Source organism: Saimiri boliviensis, chromosome 15 (assembly GCF_048565385.1).
Source record: "Saimiri boliviensis isolate mSaiBol1 chromosome 15, mSaiBol1.pri, whole genome shotgun sequence".
Lineage (NCBI taxonomy): Eukaryota > Metazoa > Chordata > Mammalia > Primates > Cebidae > Saimiri > Saimiri boliviensis.
The window spans coordinates 39,070,510-39,094,319 of NC_133463.1; the positions used below are offsets into that span (position 1 = coordinate 39,070,510).

At 34.7% G+C, this 23,810-nt stretch overlaps 1 protein-coding gene across 1 annotated transcript in view; it reads right to left on the reverse strand.

Moving 5' to 3' along the window:
* CNBD1 (cyclic nucleotide binding domain containing 1) overlaps positions 1 to 23,810 on the reverse strand; it is a 472,954-nt gene that overhangs the window by 170,377 nt on the left and 278,767 nt on the right. The window contains 1 exon segment of the mRNA XM_074386907.1: positions 7,047 to 7,192. Coding sequence (XP_074243008.1) covers positions 7,047 to 7,192 — 146 coding nt within the window.

The window sequence follows — 23,810 nt, forward strand, 5'->3', positions numbered from 1 at the left end:
TTTGGGGGAACTGGATGCTGAGATGGTTCCAAAACATTTTGAATGTGTTAAATGTCACTGGATCATACACTTTAAAAGATTAACATTACATAAATTTTACCTCAATTATTTAAAAGGCTTATTAAGAAATTTAAAAGGCTTATTCAATAAAATTCAACCTTTTAAAACAATTTTAATTTTTAGTATATATAAAGATACGTTGATTCTTATCACAATCTAATGTTAAAATACTTTTATTCTCAAGAGAAACTCTTATGCATCAGAAATCATGCTCCTTACCAGTGTCTGAAAGCTGGCAACCACTATGTTACTTGATGTCCATATGAATTGGCTTATTTTGGAGATTTCATATAAAACCAATCATAAACATGTGGCCCTTTATGACTGGCTTCTCTTATTTATCATAATGGTTTCAAGATTAATGCACGTTGTGGCATGTATCAGGACTTCATACATTTTGTCACCAGAATATTTTCTATTATAATGATGTGTACATTTTTTTTTAAGTTCCTTTACTCATTGATGGAAATTTGGTCTTTTTCCACATTACAGCTACTGTGAATAATACTGCTATAAGCTTATATTGCATACAAATTTTGCATAAATATATATTTTTATTTATTAGGTACATATTTAGGAGTGGAATTCTGGAGGATATGGTTTGACGGTATCCTCACCCAAATCTTATCTTGAATTGTAGCTCCCATAATTCCCACATGTTGTGGGAGGGCCCAGTGGAAGATAACTGAATCATGGGGACAGTTTCCCTCATACTGTACTCGTGGTACTGATAAGTCTCACAAGAACTGATTGTTTTAGAAGGGGATTCCCCTTTCACTTGGCTCTCATTCTCTCTTGCCTGCTGCCATGTATGATGTGTCTTGCTTCCCCTTTGCTGTCTGCCATGATTGTGAGGCCTCTCTAGCCACATGAAACTGTAGGTTTATTAAACCTCTTTTATAAATTACCTAGTCTCAGACATGTCTTTATTAGTACCATGAGAATGGACTAGTATAGTAAATTGTTACTGGTAGAGTGGAATGCTGTATAAATCTACCCAAAAGCATGGAAGTGACTTTGAAACTGGGTAAGAGGCAGAGGTTGAAACAGTTTGGAAGCCTCAGAAGAGAAGAAAATGTGGAAAAGTTTGGAACTTCCTAGAGACTAGTTGAATAGCTTTGACCAAAATACTGATAGTGATATGGACAATGAAATCCAGGCTAAGGTGGTTTCATATGTAGATAAAGAATGGACAAAAGGTGACTCCTGCTATGTTTTCACAAAGAGACTGGCAGCATTTTACCTTTGCCCTTAAGAATTGTGGAACTTTAAACTAGAAGAAGCTGATTTAGGGTATCTGGCTGAAGAAATTTCTAAGCAGCAAAGCATTCAAGACGTGACTTGGGTGCTAAAAGCATTCAATTTTAAAAGGAAAACAGAGAACAACAATTTAGAAAATTTGCAGCCTGATGATGTGATAGAAAAGAACAACTGCAGACACTCAACGCTAGCCAATGAATGTAGCTGGGAAGGAGGCTGTATCCTGCAAAGCCACAGGGATGGAGCTACTAAGGACACAGGCACCCACTTATACCATACTGATATAAGTATCAGCGTCCCCTGGATTTGAGACATGGAGTTAAAGAAGATCATCTTGAACCTTTAAGATTTGACTACCTGGCTGCATTCTGGACTTGCATGGGGTCTTTAGCCCTTAGTTTTGGCCAAATTCTCTCATTTGGAACAGCTGTATTTACCCAATGCCTATACCCTGATTATATCTAGGAAGTGAGTAATTTGCTTTTGATTTTACAGGCTCACAGGTGAATGGGACTTGCCTTGTCTCAGGTAACACTTTGGACTGTGGACTTTTGAGTTAATGCTAAAATTAGTTAAGACTCTGAAGGACTATTAGGAAGACATGATTGGTTTTGAAATGCGAGGACATGAGATTTAGGAGGGGCCAGGAGCCGAATGATATGGTTTGGCTGTATCCCCACACAAATCTCATCTCAAATTGTAGTTCCCATAATTCCCACGTGTTGTGGGAGGGACCCAGTGTGAGAGGATAATTGAATCATGGGGCAGTTTCCCCCATACTGTTCTCAAGGTAGTGAATAAGTCTCATGAGATCTGATGGTTTCATAAGGGGTTTCCCATTTCACTTGGCTCTCATTTTCTCTCCTGTCTGCCACCATGTAAAACGTGTCTTGCTTCCCTTTCTTCCTCCACCATAATTGTGAGGCTTCCCTAACCATGTGGAACTGTGAGTCCATCAAACTTCTTCCTTTATAAATTATCCAATCTCAGGTATATTTTTATTAGCAGTGTGAGAACAGACTAATACATGGGGCAAATGTAACTTTATGGTTAATATTTGAGGAATTGCCAAACTGTTTTACAAAGTGGCTTCATCTTATAATCCCAAGAGAAATGTATGAGTTCCAACTTCTCTACATCCATATGAACACTTAATATTTTCTTATATATTTTAACAATTCTAGTGGAGATGGTGTAGTATGCCATTACAGTTTTTATTTGGAATTCCTTAATGACAATGGTGTCAGATATTTTTATGTGCTTATTGGCTATTTTTATATCTCCCCTGAAAACACATCTATTCAGCTAATGTACTTGTTTGTAAATTCAGTTGTCTTCTTGTTATTGAGGTTTACAAGTTCTTCATATTATGGACAGGAGACCTTTATTAGATATATAATTTGCAAGTATTGTATTCCATTTCAAAAGCTGAATTTTTACTTTATTAAAATGCAATAAAAAATAAAGAAAGAAAGAAAAAAAAGAAACTCAAAATATTTTAGTTTTGTAAAGTCCAAATAATTCAATTTTTTTGCTACTTGTACTGCCAGTGTTATGTGTAAAAATGTATGGCTTAACTTATAATTATGAAGATTAATTCTTAAGTTTTCTTCTAAAAGTTTTATAATTTTATTTATTACCATTATATCCTTGATTCATGTTTGGTAAATATTTATGTGGGATGTAAGTTAGGGGTCTACCTTCATTATTTATCATCTTGATATTTAGTTCTCCAACCATAAGTTGTTGAAAGGAGTTTTCTTTCCATCACTGAATTGGGTGGGGACACAAAGCCTTACCATATCAACATATCTGTTTTTATGCCATTGCTTTGTGTTTTTACTATTATCATTTTTCAACGTATTTTGAAATCAAAGAGCATGATGCCTCTAGCTTTATTCTTTTTGCTCAAAATTGTATTGGCCATTTGGGTTCTTTTGTGGTTCCACATGAATTTAAGAATTTTCTATTTCTGTGAAAAATGTCATGGAATTTTGATAGGGATGCACTGAATCTATAGATTACTTTTAATAGTATGAGCATTTTAACAATATTAATTATTTCAATCCATAAGCACAGAAAGCACAGCTTTCTATGTATTACTTTTTTTTTTCAATATATTTCATCAATGTTTTTTGGTTTACATTTTACAGGTCTTTTACTTTGGATTTACATCTAAGTAATTTTTTGTTGTTATTAGTAAATGGAATTGTTATTTTCCTTTTTGAATATTTTATTAGTAGAAACACTACTAATTTTTGTATGTTGATTTTGTATCCCACCATTTTACTGAATTCATTTATCTTGTCTGCCTTTATTATTAAGTTAATGCTGGCTTCATAAAATTAGTTTGCGAGTATACACTCCTATTCAAGTTTTTGGAAGAGTGTCCAAATAACTAATTCTTTTTAAAATGTTTAGTAAAATTCAGCAGTGAAGTCTTCCTCTCCTGGATTTCTCTTGGATCTCCTTTTATTCCTCAATCAGTTTAGATAAAGACTAGATTTATACTAAATTTCAGCTGAAGATTTTATTCCTAAGAATAAATTATTTGAATTATGATTAATTTATGTCTAGAAAATATGCCCACTACATTTTTCATGAGATTTAGCTACCATATTTTTAGTTGTCAAATAAAATATAAACCACAACAGAAAATAAAATCTATGCAGGTTAAAGAAATGTTAGAAATTAGTAATATAAAAATATTTTCAGCATTAAAAGTCAATGTAGAATTTAATGAAAATGAGAAATTATGGAGTTTTGGAGATAAAACCTCACAAAAGTGGGCTACAGAATGAAATAAAATGAAAGAAAGAGAAGAGAAATAGTACTGTAAGACAAAGGTCTACATGAAGAAAACAGTAAAGGTGACAAATAAAAAAGAAAAACATGTCAGGCCTGGTGGCTCATGCCTGTAATTCCAGCAATTTTGGAGGCCAGGATGAGGGGATCAAGAGGTCAGGAGTTCAAGACCAGCCAGGGCAAGATGGTGAAAACCCATCTCTACTAAAAATATAAATATTAGCCAGGTGTGGTGGCAGATGCCTGTAATCCCAGCTTCTTGGGAGGCTGAGGCAGGAGAATCACTTGAACCCGGGGAGTGGAGGTTGCAGTTAGCCAAGATTGTGTCATTGCATTCCAATCTGGGAGACAGAGTAAGACTCCATCTCCAGGAAAAAAAAAAAAAAAGTGAGAGAGAGAAAGAACTATTTTATAAAAATTGTTTTCAATATTAACATAAAGCTAGATAATATAAGTTTGATCTGGGATCTAGTTACAGGTTAGTAACTAAACCGGCAATTCTTTTAATTTTTGTGAATTTTAAGTTATCAATTATAAAAATGTCCCTTGTTCTGGTCATAAAGAAGATGATCTAATGAAAAACTCTTCCATTTGACTTCAGTAAGCTGTATCTCCATATACATGTATATAGAGAGATGACGATATGTAAAATGTATTATACAGAATAATACTACTCATATGTAGTAATAATATAGTGAGTAAATAATAATATTTTTGTAGCATTTTCACTTAGAGGCACATATGTTTTATTTACCACTTAAAATCATAATATTGTTTTCCTGTTTCTGTTTGATTGTGTGTAAAAACTGAATGAGCAAGAGGCTGAGTGAATAATGGTAAGTTTAGGAAGCTTTCTTAAATAATGAGGCTGTAAGAACTAGTGGCCAGAAAAGAGACCAGAAGGTGCAAACAGCTGTGTGGAATTGCACCAGAGAAATGGAAGCCCCAGCAGCAGACTGAAAGTCAGCAGCTGGTGATAAGGGACTACTAGAGGGAATAGTTTAAATAACAGCAGAGGGAGGGAAACACATACAAGAATAAGGAAAAAGAAGAGAGACAGATACCTAGTTGGGCCTTTTTATTAAATTGGATGAACAAAGAAATCTACAAAGTTCAGATATTTAATGAGTTGACTTCTTTGGTAGTGAAATAAATCTGAGCTGTTGGAACTAAATGCTTTAAAAACTTGAAGATTTTGACACAGGCAGGTGTAAACACGGGGACTTCTAATTTTTAAGTGTTGAAAATACACCCTATTGAAATGCAAGTTGAAATGCACTTGAGAAAAACTGAAAATTCATATTTTAATTGTCACTCACCTGAGTTACTAATGTGCCATCAGAATTAAATTTTTGTTTCTAATTTTAGAAAATGTTTGAAAAAATAAATTTGTAATTACAAATATTAAAAAATAAATACATACTTATTGTGGAAAAAAAAGCCAACTCAAATGTATGTAGAAGAAAGTTAATTTTAGCCCTTTATAACCCCTCAATTTCACTTCCTTCCACTAAGGCAACAATTTTTAAAAATATGTATTTTTGGAGTGTCCTTCTTGATCCACTTGTACAGTTTAAAAAGATATGTGTGTATACATACACATGTGTGTGTGCATATGTGTGTATGCACATAAATTTAGACTGTCATAAATGTGTTAATATAATTTGCAGTTGTTCTATTTATTGTCTTTAATGCTTCTATATCAATATACACAAATCTAGCTCATTCTTTTGAAACACTGTCTAGAATTCCATAGAATAGACGTATCACAATGTGTGTAGCCAACCTTCTATTCAAGGACATTTAGGTTGTTCCCTTATTTTTTACCATTATTAATACGTTTTCAGTGATTTATAAAACAAATTAATTTTTAATTACTATCCTCAATCTAATGGCAAAGTGATGTTGAATGTTTGTCCTTTATTCCCTTTCAAAATTATTTTATCCTCTTTAAAATTCCTTTGATTTATTTTTAATTATTTAATCACAGATTAAATGGAACTAATTATGAGAGAAGAGCATTGAAGGAAAACTCTGGTAATATGTAAACTTTTTCAATAGACATATGTTCTTTAAAGTTCTAGTTAAGTTTTAAATGTCAAGATCTTGATAAACCACTCTGTACTAACAGTTACATAATAAACAGAGAACGAGTTTAGCACTAGGCTGAAGAGCATTTGAAACACAATTCTAACCAAGAATGCTCTGTGTGATATTTGTGTTGTGCCTCAGGGGTCCTCATCTGTGGAGAATAATAGTACCAATATCTTCCTTTGTTTTTCTGAGGAATAAAAAGGGATACACCTGATACAAATAATGTATTAAATTATATGCCTACCCCTCAAAATTAAAATATAACAAGTCTATTAATATATCCACTAAATCTTTTGGGAAGGGAGGAAAAACTAAAATTGAAAAATGAAAATGTCTCTAGAGAGGCTTTTTCTCCTATATCTGGATTAGTATCTGATTTAGTCTAATAATCCCATTGACCGTCTGTTGTCTTATCTATGAAAATCAACACTATATTGTTACTAAAGGTGTATCTCAGCTATTAGTTCCAAAAGTGTGGTCCTTGCACTGATAGCATCACCTAAGGTATTGGAAATGAAATTAAGGCCTCATCCTATACCTATTGAACCAGAAATTCTGATGTTTAAACACAACACTATGGGTCTCAATGTGATCTCTGGGTAATTCTGATTCGTACTCCAGGCAGAGAAACACTAGCTATATCTAAAATGTGAGATGTTACTCGTTTCACTACTTATAAACTTACAAATGAAATACATCTAAATAGTGCATTTTTACTATGTTAACTGAAATTGTCCAATGAAATTATAAGCATTATAATGATAAAGAACTCTTAACAGTGGCCTGCATTTTATCTCACCAAATTTATCCCCACATTAGTCTATTACCTGTACTGCCTTTCAACCAGGTTTCAGAGAAGACGGTCTTACTGAGTGTTTTCAGATGTTCATCATTTAGCTGAGAGGTTAAATCTGGAAGTGTTTTCAGAAACTTCCATACAGTTTTGTGTTCATATGGCGTCCTGTGAATGGGCCTCAAAAAAAAAAAAATTACAAATTCAGAGACCATGGCATAAATGCAAAGAAACAAACAAATCCTTAATTTTTAAGTTTCCAAATTTGTATTTTTAGTTAGTTTGTTTTTTTTTTTAAAGAATTGCAATGCTATTTTATTTTGTCTTACTAATCAACTTTAGGATTTGTTATCCTTCCAACATTAAGATGCACTTTCATAATACTTCAGGAAATGACACAATGCCTTATCATTTTTTTTGTTTTGTCATTTGTTTGTTTTTTGAGGTGGAGTTTTGCTCTGTCACCAGACTGGAGTGCAGTGGCTCCGTCCTCACTGCAATCTCCACCTCTCAGGTTCAAGCTATTCTCCTGCCTCAGCCTCCCAATTACCTGGGATTACAGGCATGTGCCACCACACCCAGCTAATTTTTGTATTTTTAGTAGAGATAGTGTTTCACCATATTGGCCAGGATGGTCCCAATCTCTTGACCTCATGATCTGCCCGCCTCAGCCTCCGAAAGTGCTAGGATTACAGGCGTGAGCCACTGCACCCAGTTTATCATTCTTTTTAAATAGAAAACTCAGTATTACAATTGTAAAGTTGCATCTCTTATCAGTAGTTATTATAATAATAAAGACCTCTTTTAGATATTAAAAAGATTAATGTTGTTTCCACTGTTTATTCTTAATCTTTTTAAATACTATTAAAGTTAGATCAAATGGAAATATACTTTAACAAGGGTATAAAGCATAAGTGACAAGGTACATATGTAATTTTAAATGAAACATTATTATATAATACATGGTATTTATTTTTAAACAGTAAAACTCTTTAATAAACATTACACTAAAATCAGGACACAAAATTCATATCAATCTAATGTCTCAAGGGACTAACCTAGCTGTCATAAATAACATTTCAAAATACTCAGCAGTTTTCAAACCAACCTTTAAAATTTTATGTGAAAAATCAATTTAACATCATAAAGGGAATTTCCTCTGGAACCCATACCACACATATGGGGTTGCCAGTAACAGTCCCAGTTTAGATATGACATAGTGTTGGCCCATCTGCTATCCAGGTGTATGCATACATGTTTATGTCTGTGTGTGTTTACTGAATGATGATATAAATTGTGTTTTTTGTTGTGGGTTGTAGCAAAAAAAAAAAAAATTTTAATATTAGTTTAGTATACAGTCTTGAGAAACCATTTTGAGAAAACTGGCTCCCTACCTAATGTCATTTACAAATTTTTTCTTCGGATATAACAAATAATTCGTATTAGAAATGGCATGATATCATAACCAAAACCTAAAATATGCGCCATTGACTTAGCAGCCAAACAGGAGGTGGCAAGGAAATATCACGAACTGAAAAGATAGAGGTTTTTGTATGTTTGTTTTGGTGGTAAAACATTTATTAGTTGTCTGCAATAATTTGTAAGGCAGACCAAGTGCCTAGGAAACTTGCTACTTCATAGAAAGCCGCTGGAAAGAGCCAAAAGTTATTGTGTTTTGTTTGCTTAGTGCTGCTTGTTTGTAGAAATATATTATTAACTGATTCAAGTTGATCAGTTTTCAAACATAAATGAAAGGGAATAGAGAGGCTCTAGAAAAGTGGGACATAGTTATAAAAAGGCCAGTACTTCCACATCCAATGTAGCAAGAAAGGACTTGAAAGTCTCAGTTAAATAAAGGCACTTAACCCTACGGCAAAGGTCTGATGAAGAGTTTGGCATTCCCATCTAAGCCTACTTTTTTAGAAGGGCTTAAAGTAGCCTCCATTAAGAGAGAGATGAGCACAAGGAATAAGCACAGAAATATGAAACAACTTAAAAACAATGTCTACAACATAACCTTGGCTTTGGTTGCTGCCTCATAGAAGATACTGAAAACAGATCAAAATTCTGTTATGTTTTTGAAGTATCTGCACCACTGAAGTATCTAATACTGTGCTCTAAAAAGTTTGACTCATTGAATTTTCAAACCAAAAGAAGATGTGCCACACTCCTCACCCTTCAAAGGAAACATGATATCCAGTGTTCCTACGTTTGTCCTCTGGGTCAAAAGAGAAAACCTCCCAGATACTGGAGCCAGGTATTCCTCCCCCCACAAAAAAAAAAAAACAAAAACAGATCTAAAATCTAATTTTTAAAACTTCTGATACTGTTAGGGTGGAGGTTTTTACAATATTAGCCCAGCGAACTGCAATGTTGCTCTGAATCAATGACTATCATGTGTTTCCATTTCTTCCTTTTTTCTGAATGTGAGTTTTTATCGTAATAGTCTATTCCTGGCTCTACTGTTGTATATTGTGTAAGAAGATAGCAACAAATAACCTTATTTCTGGTTTTTGTGTTAGCAGACCAGAAATATACATACTCATTCTTGATGAAGACAAGGGTATGTCCTCCGAAATTCTGGCCATTGAAATGCAGTAACGAGTGAAACCTTTTTTTTCTTTTGGTGAGAGAGTTAATATACATGTTGAAAAAGGGTATGCATAGGTGGTTGGTAATGAGAAAGAGGGAAACTACAGAAGAGATGCTGGCTGTTCAAAAACGGTTTCCTTCTATCTCTACTTATACAGCTAGAGTGCATTTCAAAATCATTCTTTTGTTGCCATGTGACTGATTCTAGCCAATGGGAAATGAACTGACACAGAGAGAAAGTGCAGCATATGAAATGGCCAAATTTTGTAAATATTTCATTTAAATTTGAAAAGAATGTATATGTGCATTTGTTAGGTACAAAAATCATTTAAGTATGTACATATATAAACACATATACAATAAAAATGTATAATAGGATATATGTACATAATATATTCATAATATAGATATCCATAGATATGTGTTTGTGCCTATGCATATGTATAAACAAGTGCTAACAAATTTATAACACTATGTGTCTGATGATTTTTTCTGTAGATAAAATATATTAGTATACTTCCTTTACCAAACATACGCCCATTCAACAAATAGAAACACTCATTCACAGAATTGTTAACTTGCTCAAGATCTCATGTCTAGTCAGTGACAAAACTAAGTGGTAGTGATCAGAACCCGGTCTGTTTGGGCTTAGATTATGTATTTGAGAGTTTCAGCTCATGGTCAAACATTTTTTGTGATTTTTCAGGTACATCCAGAAGCAATTATAAAGGCTTTAGCTGGCAGGTCTCAGGGGTAAAGCTGCCTTCCCCACACCAAACTGGGTACATGGTCAGTGCATGGCAGTCTCTGAAGGGAGTTGCAGTCAAGAACTGGGGTCCCTGGCCCGATATGCTCTAATGCTTACCTGCATTCCTAGTCCAGGCCCTCCATTTGGAATTCTCCTTGTTGTAGGATCTTGAAGACACTTTTCTGCAATGGACTCATTCAGTACTCAGGCCTTTTCTACTTCTTGTCTTTCTCCAGACCTCACCCCAAACCCCAGGTCTATAAAACTGCAGGAGCCTTTGCTCAGAGCTCCCTCAACAATGAGATAGCCATTATGTTAGTGCTAATGTACCTGACCTTGAATTGGTGTACATGCTCATGGGAGGTCAGTGCTACCTCCAGTGATAGATTCTTGCTTATTCCATCACAGTGATTAAAGACTCGACTATGTTGCATCTGGGTTGTTACTTTATCAGCTGTTCTGGAACTTGCTGCTCCAAGTTCTCTCTCTCAGCTCTTTTGAGTTCCTGACAATGTTTTTAACTACTAGCTACATTATAGTTTATTACTCGTTATTATTTGAATCTTCTGTATGTTTCCTTGCATTCTATGTTTTCTATCTATTGGGTCTATATATTTCTAAGGTATTTGGGTTAATATTACAGTTATGGATTTATCTATTGCTTTCTAGAATTCAGTCAGTTGCTGTGTTAACATATTTTAAACTGATAGTAGTTGATGAAAATAGTTACTTTTACCAGTACATAAATTCTGTCTTCATTTCTTCGGAAATTTTTCCTTCATTTTTATCTTGTCAGCTACTAGATTTGCATATTCCAGCTTTTCTTGGTTTATATTTGCCTAAACAAATGTTTGCTGTTATTTCATTTTCAAAATGATGTATAGTTTGTATTTTAAATGCTGAACTTTTATCAAACAATGTTGAATGTCTGTTAACAATATTAAGTTTTTTCTCCTTCTTTCTTAAAAATAAAAAAATTGGCTTGATGTGGTGGCAGGCTCCTGTAAACACAGCTACTCAGGAGGCTGAGGCAGAAGAATTGCTTGAACCTGGAAGGCAGAGGTTGCAGTGAACCAAGATTGCACTACTGCACTCTAGCTTGGGCGACAGAATGAGAATCCATCCCCAAAAAAAAATAATATTTTTTTACTTAAGTTTTTCTATCTCTGAATATAAGATACCTTTTCATTTACTTGGATCATCTTCACCTTCAACAATGCTTTATTAGTGTACAAGTCTTGCACTTTTTCTCTTAGATTCATTTCTAAGTATTTCATGTCTTTGACGATATTCTAAATGGCTTTGTATTCTACATTTCATTTTTGGATTTTTCATTGATGGTGTGTAGATTTGATATTTGTATATTGATCTCGTATCCTGAAACATTATTGACTGTGTTTATTATTTAAATTGAATCCACTAAATTCCTTAGGATTTTCTATATGCAAGATCATATCATTTGCAAACAGAGATAGTTTTGGTTTTCTTTTCCAATCTGATTACTTTTACTTCTTTCTCATGAATGACTTTTCTAACTAGAACATTCACTATAATGTTAAATAGAAGTGGACAGAATAGATACCCTTGTCTTTTCCTGATATTCAAGATAAATCAATAAGTCTTTCTTTAGGTTAGCTGTGAGTTTTCCACTGATGCTGTTTATTAGATTAAGGAAGTTCTCTTCTGTTCTGATTATGTTGAGTATTTTCTTTTGTCGTAAATGAGTGTTAGATTTTGTCAACTTTTTCCATGCCATGTTTATAAAGAAAATCATGTGGTTTTTGTCTTTTATTCTAATAATATGGTATATTACATTGGTTGATTATTAGATGTTAGATCGACCTTGCATTACTGCAATAAACTCCACTTGGTCCTGCTGAAATATTTTTTATATGTTGCTGTATTCAGTTTGCTATTATTTTGTTGAGAATATTTGCATCAATATTCATAAGGGACATTGGTTTCTTGTGATCTCTTTATTTGGTTTTGATAACAGGGTAATGCTAGTTTCATAGAATGAGTTGGGATATGTTTCTCCCTTTTCTATTTTTTAAAAGATTTTGTGAAGAATTGTTTTTAGTTCCTTAAACTTTTGGCAGAAATTACCCATGAAACCATCTAGGACTGGCATTTGCTTCGTGAGAAGTGTTCTTTAATTAGCAATTTAATCTTTGTTATAGGTTACTTTGGAGTTCATTTTTATTCTTGAGTCAATTTTGAAAATTTGTGTATTTCTAAAAATGTTTCCTTTAACTCTAAGTGACATCATTGTTAGCATACAGTTTATTACAGAATTCCTGTATAATCTTTTTTATTTCTGCAGGATGAGTAGAGATGTCCTTTCTTTCATTACTCATTTTAGTCATTTGAGTCTACTCTTCGCTTTTTTTCTTAGTCAGCCTAGGTAAATTTTTCTATAGAACTGTTTTTTATTATAGATTTTTTAGTCTCTATTTCTTTTAGCACTTCAAATTTGAAAACTCATTCAATTTTTGTGAGCATTCATTTCACAGCATGAGTTGTTTCCTCTTGCTGCTTTCAGTATTCTGTGTTTCTTCTAATTTGCACATTGACTGTGATGTTTTTAGGTGTGGAGCTTTTTGTATTTTTACTGCTTGGAGTTCATTCACTTCTTCAGTGAGTAGATTAACATTTTTCCTGAGGTTGGGAGATTTTGAGCCATTCTTTCTTTAAATATTCTCTGCTCTTTTTCTCTCCATTTTTTCTAGGATTCCCATTATCTTTGTGCTGGTACAACGATGGTAGCCTACAGATCTCTGAGGCTATATTCACATTTTGTATTATTTTTCTTTCTGTTCCTCTGACTAGATCATCTTAAATAGATTATGTATCTTCTAGCTTTACTGAACCTTCCTTTTAGCAGCTCAAATCTGTTGTTGAACTCTGATAGTAATTTTTCCCTTAAATTTAGTTACTTACTTTTCAATTCCAGTATCTCTGTTTGTTGCTTTTTAATTTTGTGACACTTTCTCTCATTCTGTACATGTTGAGACATCATCGTCATTGATGTAGTTTGGATGTTTGTCCCTACCCAAATCTCATGTTGAAATGTCATCCCCATGAGGTGTCTGTATCATGGGAGCAGCTTCCTCAGGAATGGTTTGGGCCATGCTCTCAGTGATAAGTGAGCTGAGTTCACATGAGATCTGGTCATTTAAGAGTGTGTGGCACCTCCTCTCCACACTTTTGCTTGCTCCTGTTTTCACCCTGTGACATTACTATTCCCCTTTCACCTTCCACCATTATTGTAAGCTTCGTGAGGCCTCTCTAGAAGCTGAGCAGATGCCAGCACCAGGCTTCCTGTAAAGCCTGCAGAACTGTGAGCCAATTAAACCCCTTTTCTTTATAAATTATCCAGTCTCAGATATTTATTTGTGGCAATGCAAGAATGCCCTAACACAGTCATACTTTCCTCTAATTTTGTGAAGTCTATATTCCCTGTACTGTATAGCCACAGGAATATCTATTAATTTGGTTCACTTGCCATCTAATAATTGTTTTAATAATTCTGTCAATGCTTCACATATTTATATAAAAACTTTTGCTGATGGGCTAGTTTTATGTTCTCATGCTTTTCTTGAACTCTTTGGACATGGTTTTATTTATTTGATGCTAATCATAAAAGTTGAAAATCTTTGTCAGCTAAATTCAGCATTTGAATGTCCTTAGGATACTGCTTGCTGTTAACTGCCTTTTTTTGTTTACTGTATATGGGACAGCCTTTGCTATTTCTTTGCATGTCTCATAATTTTTGTTGAAAACTAAACATTTGAATAATATGGGAACTCTGGAAATAAGTTTTTCCCTCCTTCCCAGGGTCAAATAAAACCAATGCTCTCTGAATGGGGCTTTTCCATGGAGCTGGTAGACAAGTCACATTGTGGTATGTTCCAGGAGTGGAGCTTTGTGAGGAGTTTCTCAACAGCTGTCCACTCTGGTGGCTGCAAGCCTGCTGGTTTTCCTAGCTGCTGTGGCGCAAGGCTATCACATAATTGAAAAAAAAAAAAAAAGATTAAAACAACTCAATATAAAAACACTACAAACTCTGCTTTTCTTACCTAGGTTCTGCTATTTTTGTTGAATAAATGCATATTGTTGCAAACATTTGACTAATTTCCAGAGTTTTGAAAAAGTTTATTTTGACAATTTTTTCCAGCATTTCATTGCTTTCATAAAGGAACAGTTTCACAGAGGTTTACATTCCACCAATCTCCAAGTCCTGCCTCAGTTCTGACTCTTAAATCTTTCTGATCTACAGCAATACCTGCCATTTCCTCCCACAGATGAAAGTCAACCTGCATCTCAAGCACCTAATGACAAGGCGTTAGGGAAGTGCACATGACCCCTGGGAGAGGGACAATAAAAATATTTGATAAGCACTACTGACTAATAGAAAAGATTGAAGTCACTCAAAAGTTATAGCTTTGTATTATTTTGATGAATAAATGGGCTTCTAATTTGTATATTTTGACTCAAATATTTAAAATATATTATTTTCTATAACTATAATCTTTTTCTGGAGATATCACTTCTGATCAGTTTCTATTTTTCACCTTCCTTCTGATTTTCTACATGAATATCCAAGAATGTATTTGGAATATCTGATTTGGGCCATGGAAAAACAGAAGTGGTAGAAATACCTATTGCACCTCCTGTTACCACCTTTCTTCCTTGTTTGTATTGATTGACCTATTTTGGCACTGTTCTTAAGGGTTGCCCCAGGCTACACTCTGGCAAATGATCAGCAGCATACTCTGCAACTCTGAAATTAAACCTTTTTAGTCTAACATACACCCTTGTGTGTATCATTCTTAGGAGGTTAAATAAATGACAACAGATGCTGGAGAGGATGTGGTAAAGTAGGAACACTTTTACACTGTTTGTGGGAGTGTAAATTACCTCAACCATTATGGAAGACAGTATGGCAATTCCCCAAGGATCTAGAACTAGAAACATCATTTGACCCAGCAATCGCATTACTGGGTATATACCCAAAGGATTACAAATCATTCTATTATAAAGACACATGCACATGTATGTTTATTGTGGCACTGTTCACAATAGCAAAGATTTGGAAACAGCCCAAATGCCCATCAATGATAGACTGAATAAAGAAAATGTGGCACATATACACTATGGAATACTATGCAGCCATAAAAAAGGAGGAGTTCATGTCCTTTGCAGGGGTATGGATGAAGCTGGAAACCATCATTCTCAGCAAACTGACACAAGAACAGAAAACCAAACACCAAATATTCTCACTCATAAGTAGGAACTGAACAATGAGAACACATGGACACAGTGGGGAACATTACACACTGAACCCTGTCTGGGGGTGGGGGGCTAGGGGAGGGCTAGTATTAAAAGAAATACCTAATGTAGATGATGGCTTGATGAATGCAACAACCCACTATGGCACGTGTATACTTATGTAAACTTGCACATTCTACGCATATACCCTAGAAATTAAAGTATAGTAATTAAAAAAAAGACATTCAGGTATGAAAAGTTGGCTTTCACATGTCTAAATTTGTCCTTCATATCTCTCTTAACCTCTACTCTTTTAAATTGTCAGGAACATCTTTTATATACATTGTACCCATTCCTTTCTTACCAGTGCTTCCTGGCACACTCTTAATATAGAAAACACTTCAGTGAATAAAACTAGATTAACAAAAAGACATACATTGAGAGGTGTTTCATAAACTGTAATCCCCAAAGTATGACTAGTAGTAGCTCTTTATTATTAAAATTGTCATCATTATGAATTATCAGACCACATACAGTGGTGTATAAAAAATAATATTCTCATTGTATTTTCATTAATTCACATTTATATCTATTTCTAGACCCAATTCCAGAATAGGGCCAAAAGCAAAATTTTAGTGTATTACAGAAATTTCAGGCATTTCAGTGGGAAACAAAGTAATTTCAGGTTGTTGCTTTCTTCTCCTTCCTTTCCCAGTGATCGCCTCAAACCTAGGGGCTTACAGTCATACCAAGTAGGGATCTGGCTTCTGATCATTAGTACCCATGTGGGGTGGCATCTGCTGAGCTGTAATTATCATGTATAGCCTTTGGCATCTGTGCTGACATCCACTGAATTGCTCAGTGTTCCCAGTGGTAGGTACCCACGACCTTGGTGTTCTAAAGCTCTTGCAAATCTGTTGACTTTTCACTCTCAGGCAATTCTTCGCACTTCATGCTGATAAGAAGAGAGTTTGACTACTTTGGTGAACATCTGTGAGGCCATGAAAAATTGTTTAGGACTCTCTTAAGGTTTCTATACGCCTAATACTAATTACTCACATTACTCAGATGTGCAAAGGAGTGGGAGCTTTTGTATTTTTCTGCAACTTATCTAATCTTTGTAACAATCTCTAATCTACTCAGTTGAAGAGTCACCCAAAACAAAACCAAAAACACCTTGCACTTGTCTCCTGAAAAATCACATCTTCTGATATAAACAATTTCTGTTCAATTTAAATGTTGAGAGTAACACAAAGTTTAGTCCCCCCTCCTAGCTAATTTACATAGCCTTTCATAGAGGACTTAGGCTCTTAGTAAAGTTGCTTAGTCTTCCAGAGTTACTCCACCCCAGAATTTTCTACCTGTGAGGGAGTATAAATGTTCAAGGGGATTGACTGTGTCCTGTGGCAGTGGGCAGAGGAATAACTGGTTTGAACATGCTTAAAATTCTGAAGTAACATAATCAGCTTATATTACAGAACGCATAAAAGAAGCCATTAACTTGGGTAGGATGCCTGCCGAAAAACAACAGTAAATCACAACACTCAGGTACAAGCAAGGGAAGAAATCAGTGAAGTATGATATGAGAAGCCATTTTTAAGTTGGGCATAGTGGCTCATGCCTATAATCCCAGCACTTTGAGAGGCCGAGGTGGGTAGATCACTTGACGTCAGCAGTTTGAGACTAGCATGGCCAGCATGGTGAAACCCCATCACTACTAAAAATATACAAATTAACAGGTGTGGTGGCACATGCCTGTAGTCCCAGCTACTGGGGAGGCTAAGGCAGGAGAATCACTTGAACCCTGGAGGCAGAGGTCACAGCGAGCCAAGATTGCACCATTGCACTTTACCCTGGGCAACAGAAAAAGACTCTGTCTCAAAAAAAAAAAAAAAAGAAAAAAGAAAGCAATATTTAAACTGAGAATCAAAAAGTCAATTTTTAGTCACACATGTTGGCTCATGCCTGTAATCCCAGCATTTTGGAGGCCAAGGCAAGTGGATCACTTGAGGTCAGGAGTTTGAGACCAGTCTGGCCAACACGGTGAAACCCTGTCTCTACTAAAAATACAAAATTATTCAGGTGTGGTGACATGTGCCTGTAATCCCAGTTACTCAGGAGGCTGAGGCAATAGAATCACTTGAACCTGGAAGGTGGAGGTTGCAGCAAGCCAAGATTGTGCAGCAGAGACTCTATCTCAGAAAAAAAAAGTATTTTCCAAAGAAATTACAACACTAAAAACTACTAAATGAAGAACAAATCCTGTTGTGAACACACACACATACATATGCACATACACACATACACAAAACCTGAATGTAAATAAAATAATTCCAGTCCCTCAGGATAAATTAATAAACTATGGAATAACGAGAGGAGCATACAATTTTCTCCTTTAAAATGGAGTCAAAATATTCTATGTAGAAAGATATGCATAATAACATTAGTCAAAACACTAAAAATTAAAAATAAGTATTCAGTAATAAAGAAATGGTTAAAGCCTTACATTTTCCAAAGGGGATATTAGCTTTTGCAGACTCAGGCATATAATGCAGAATTATAGGTAGCAACAGAAATCTACAATATTGGTGACACATTATTAGGTATTTGATTACATAATTAAGAATATATCCAAAATACTTATCCTAAGGGCAAGATTATAAGGGATTCTCAATGATCTATTTTTACAAATGAAAAATGCCATAATTAAAGTGTTCACTTCAGACACTCAGTTTTACGTGTCTTACTTTAATGATTCAAAACTCACTGCCTTCTTAAACATTGTTCCCCTTAGCTACCTGCTTTTCAAGTGTCAATTTATCATACCAGTTATTTCTATTGCTTGGTTTCTTCTTTCAAAACAAGAGAACTGTACACTAGGCCATGGTTCCCCAACCTTTTCCATACCAGGGATTGGTATCATGGAGACCATTTTTCGGGATGATTCAAGCACATTACATTTATCATTAGATTCTCATAAGGAGCACAAAACCTAGATCCCTTGTATGAGCAGTTCACAATAAGGTTCATTGTCCTACGAGAATCTAATGCACTGGTCTCACAGGAGGTGGATCTCAGCTTCCCTCCCTTGCTGGCACTCACCTCCTGCTGTGTGGCCTTGTTCCTTAGGAGACAATGACCAGTACCAGTCTATGGTCCAGGGGTTAGGGACCCCTGCACTAGGATATACATGAAATAGTAACGATTGCTTATTTTATCCATTAAATTATCATTCTAAATTACTGGATACAGCTTAGCAAAGGAGCTGTACATTGTCGTTTTTATTTATTTACTTACACTTACTTTCAAGACATTAAATTTGTTTGATTTGAAGGAATATCTGACTACCTAGGTATTAGAAATTCTGTTAAGACAGTTCTCTGTTCTTTTATAGACAAATATAAAAGAAAAAAGTAAATAAAACAGGAATATTCTAATTGCAAAAAAGACTTTTTTCATTCATGGAGAATTGCCAGAAGGCCTGTGGTCTCTAAAAGTGAAAGGAAATTTCAGAGATGCTGATTATTGTTACTTCTCAGTGACCTGTGAGAATCAAAGGACATATATCTCTATGTCCCATTATAAAATAATCAATTTGGTTGGAAGTGAATTTATTTGGGGATAGAACTGATTCAAATATTTGAAAACCTGTCAAATTAAAGAGGGATTAAGATTATTCTGTCTGGCAATTATGAGTAGAATTTATAAAAAGGTGATTATTTTCTAATTTAAAAGTACAATTAAAATACTAAATAAATAAAGCACGTCTTTGGGGAGCTATACATAAAATGCCAGTGTTAGCTCTTTATCCAAGTCCTCCTGCTGTTTGAGTTTACACATTCTTTTCATATTGGCCAAACATAAATAACTAAATATTAACACGAGGCTCAGTCCCATATACTATGGGAAACCTGATAATCCTTTAATATCCCTGAGAATTTGGAGAAGTTTATGTTTCTCCCAATCATTTCTTATTAATTTTCTATTTTCATTGACTGCTTAATCTCTGACCTAGAAGTCAGAATTTTCTGTGATCAGTTTATTTTGTTTTATTTTAAATAAAACATATTCTTCCTACATATAAGACTGAAATCAAACAGAGACGAGATTACCACTTATTTTCCATTTGTAATATTTTCACTAATGTCATCACATGATTCTTGTGATACAAGGATTGGGCAAGAGCAGTTGTATTCAAATACACATATGCATACACACATACAGACACAGAGCACTTTGCTCAAACTAAATCTTAAGAGTGTATGTGAAGTTAATAGAAGCGGGACTAGGCTAGTTAAAAGAATGGACAGGTAGGTCAGTTGCCACATTAGACCTCTTCTTCCCTTACACATACCTGAAAGAACAATTAGGAATCCACACAGCTGATGTGAAATTATAGGGAATCCAAGGTTCCATTCAACATGATACTAATTTTAATTAATCGATTGCTCACTGTGTTTCATGTTATTATCATACAGTTATACAGAGCAACAAGGAACTACACTGTCTAATCCAATCTCCTTTTTAAATGATAAAGTTGAGGTTTAGATATGCTAAGTAACTTGCCCAAGGTCACATGAATAACAAATTGTGAAGCAAAGATTTTTTATCTCAGGGAATTTCATTTCAGAGCCTAGATTTCCATCCACTTTAGCCCCTACGTTAAATCAAATTTTTATTACAGAGATTTTCACTTATTTTGAGTTACTGAGGCTCATTCTGTTAGGGCACGAGATGTTCCAGGTTTATTGGATCAGACACACAATAAGTTAAAAAGAATACAAATTTATAAACTAAAAATTCTGTGCAAATGTGAATATTTAGAAAAAGACAATACAACAAACCACGAAGTTTTAAAAGCTGGGTAATTTTAAAACATGATAAAATCTAGAAACACATTATAATGCTTGTATTAATTAGTTGTCTATGTCACTCCATTCTACTTATTTTTCTTATTTTTATTGCATTGAAAAATATTTTCACCCCTTTGTATGACAACAATTTTTTATCATTTTGATAGAATACACTCTTCTCTCTAGCTTGGTTGATATAATTTTTAAAATTCTTCTCTATAATGTAGAAATATTTATTTTAGCTTTACAACCAATTATTGGTCATATTATATAATTACTTTGGATTTTTGTCAAATTTAGGAAAATCTCTATCTGCATTACTTTCATATATGGGCTAGGAGATTTAGAAAGCTTTTCCACCAATTTTGATTCTCTCTCCACTTTTAAAAGTATATGCCACTTCTGTGCCCACATGACTGTAGTGCCGGGTAGCTATAAGCCCTATTGCTTCATGTCAAGATGCTCTTGGGTCCACATAATAGGAAGTCAGGGTATTTCCTGACAGCCATTTCTATGCTAGCACAGCTAGCAATAACTGCACATACAGCAATGATTTAGAACCAAAAACTATATCCCACTAGACTCAAATGAAATGTATCTCTAACTTTACTTTCCCTAAACTCGATCCTCAAAATGCTCAAGCCCACTCTAACACCAGGTGCCATGAAAACTGAGTGTAAGGAAAAAGAAGTGGGCAGGTGTGATGGTTAATATTAGGTGTCAACTTGACTGGACAGAGCGATGCTTAGATGGCTGGTGACGTATTGTTTCTGGGTGTGTCTGTGAAAGTATTATAAGAGAAGATTGACACATTTGAGTTGGTGGAATGGGAGAGGAAGGAATATGGGTGGGCATCATCCTATCTGCTGCCAGCGCAGCTAGAACAAAGCAGGTGGAAGAAGGGGGTAAGTTTGCTTGCTGATTTCTCTAATTCCCTCTGTCTTCGTATGTCTGATGCTTCCTCCCCTCTTTTCCTGCCCTTGGACCTCAGATTCCAGGTCTTTGGCCTTTGGACTCTGGGACTTTTACCAGAATCTTCCTGGGGGCTCTGGGGCCTTCTGCTATACACTGAAGTCTACACTGTCAGTTTTCCTGGTTTTGAGGCTTTCAGATTTGGACTGAGAAACTACTGGCTTTTTCTTTCCCTAGCTTACAGATGGCATATGGTGGGGCTTTGCTGTATAATCATGAAAGTGAATTCTCTTTAATAAATTCTGTTTTATATATATAGATATTGATATCTATGCTGATATAGATATCAATATAGATATAGATATCAACACATATATCGATATCTATATCTGTATCTCCTATTGGTTCTGTCCCTCTGGAGAATCTTAATACAGGAAGCAAAGGAAAAACACATGATTACAGTGAAAATATCTTACTTCTACAAATATTGCAGAAACTTATGAACATGTGAATATATTTCTAGAGCCTCTTCAACGGCCTTTGAAGTGACCCAAGCCTAAAGCTTAAGCTTCATTACTTTGAGGGTAAATCTACCTCTGATTTAAGATCAAGTTATTACACAAAAGAAACAATAAGAAAACAGGCCCATAATGAAGCTGGATTAAAAACATACAAGGCTTTGAAGCTGGAGTGAAAGAGGGTTGTAATGAAAACATAAAATAAAAAACATGTAACAAGGCACACAGAAAACAGTAAAATTATGAGCTTGAATCAGAGGGCATGGAGGAATCACCTCAGATTTACAATCCGGAAAAAAAAAATGGTAGAACTAAAAACTTAGGTCATCGGATGAGAATGGAATACCTGGGAGTCCCTACATTTAAACATATATGTCCCAATAAAATGTGTAACTGCACACCTAGCCATGTGAGTTCCTCAATGATCAAAAAAACTTTCTGAAATTTGATGGTATATGTTTGGAGGTACATGAATGTATTCAGAAATAGTACAGCTAAAATCCCTGGGCTTTAGCAAGTATATAACATTTGACCAAATGTTCTATGAACCACAGATTAATGGGATAGAAAAATCCAGCTAAAAAGTTCATTTTAATTAAAGAATCTACGCATGCTAGACCTTCTTAACAATTTTAGAAGCAGCATTAAAGGTTGGGTGCAGTAGCTCACACCTGTAATCCCAGCACTTTGGGAGGCAGAGGCTGGTGAATTACCTGAGATCAGAAGTTCAAGACCAGCCTGACCAGCATAGTGAATCCTCATCTCTAAAAAAAATATAAATAAAATAGAAGCAGCATTGTGGCTGTTAAAAAATTATACAAAACTGTTAAAAATGTGACTTTCTCCTCAAATGTCATTTTTTCTTTGTATCCCTTTTTCCTGCATGTTTTTCAAGCAACCCACTGTAAAATTCTTTTCCTAGAATATCATGTGTACTTGAAGTATTTCTTGAATCATTAATCATTAATATGCACATCACCTTCTGTCTGACTTTCCATTTGAATTCCCTAATCAGTCAAGGATGAATGAACAGAATAACAATTGATTTTATTTGATCATCCAAATTCATATGACAAATGCTGATCATTATCAGCTTTTCCAGAAATTGGGTTTGGTCATTCGTGGAGGGCACACATCAGAGGTACAGCATGCTTTTGGTTCTCTCTACTTTTCCTTTACACCATTGAAAATTGAAAGATTAATACCAACGAATTCAATTCTTCTTTTCAAGCTTAAAAAACCTCTTATAATTAGAAAATAGATTACTAAATTTTTTTACATGCTTCCTTTTGTTGTTTGGGAAGGATGGCTGGGCTTTTTCTTGTAGAGAGAGAGGAATTAAAGGACATGGTAAAACCACCAGAATACTATAGTAGCATATTTCCTTTCATTTCACAAGAAGAAAATTGAAGAAAATAATAAGCTTGTATGGCAACTGCACATTTTTAAAAAGGAGGGATGGGTCATAAAACATGCTTACTTTATCTACACGTTAGTTCCAATGCCAAACTTGAAAATTATGAAAATCCTCAGGCAAAGTACCTCATGATAGAGCACTTTCTTAACATCTATCACAAATGCAGTACATAAGATCTGAGTGGCTAACAATAGCCACACAAAAAGGGCACAAGTAAATTCTCAAAATACTTCAAAAGTCACCTGAAATCTCACTTTCTGAACACGCTTAGCAGCCATAAACACAATAATCATGGATTACTGAAATACACAGATGCTTTGAACTAATTTGATTGAAGGGTTTGCTACATTTTTTGTGCCTAGACATTTGAAGAAGCTGTGAAAATAAATGGACAAGATTTTGTTGGAAATCTTACTTATTCTTCACATAATCACACTATTTCTCTTTTTCTTATGTTCAAAAGAATATAATAACTACATGTCAGGTT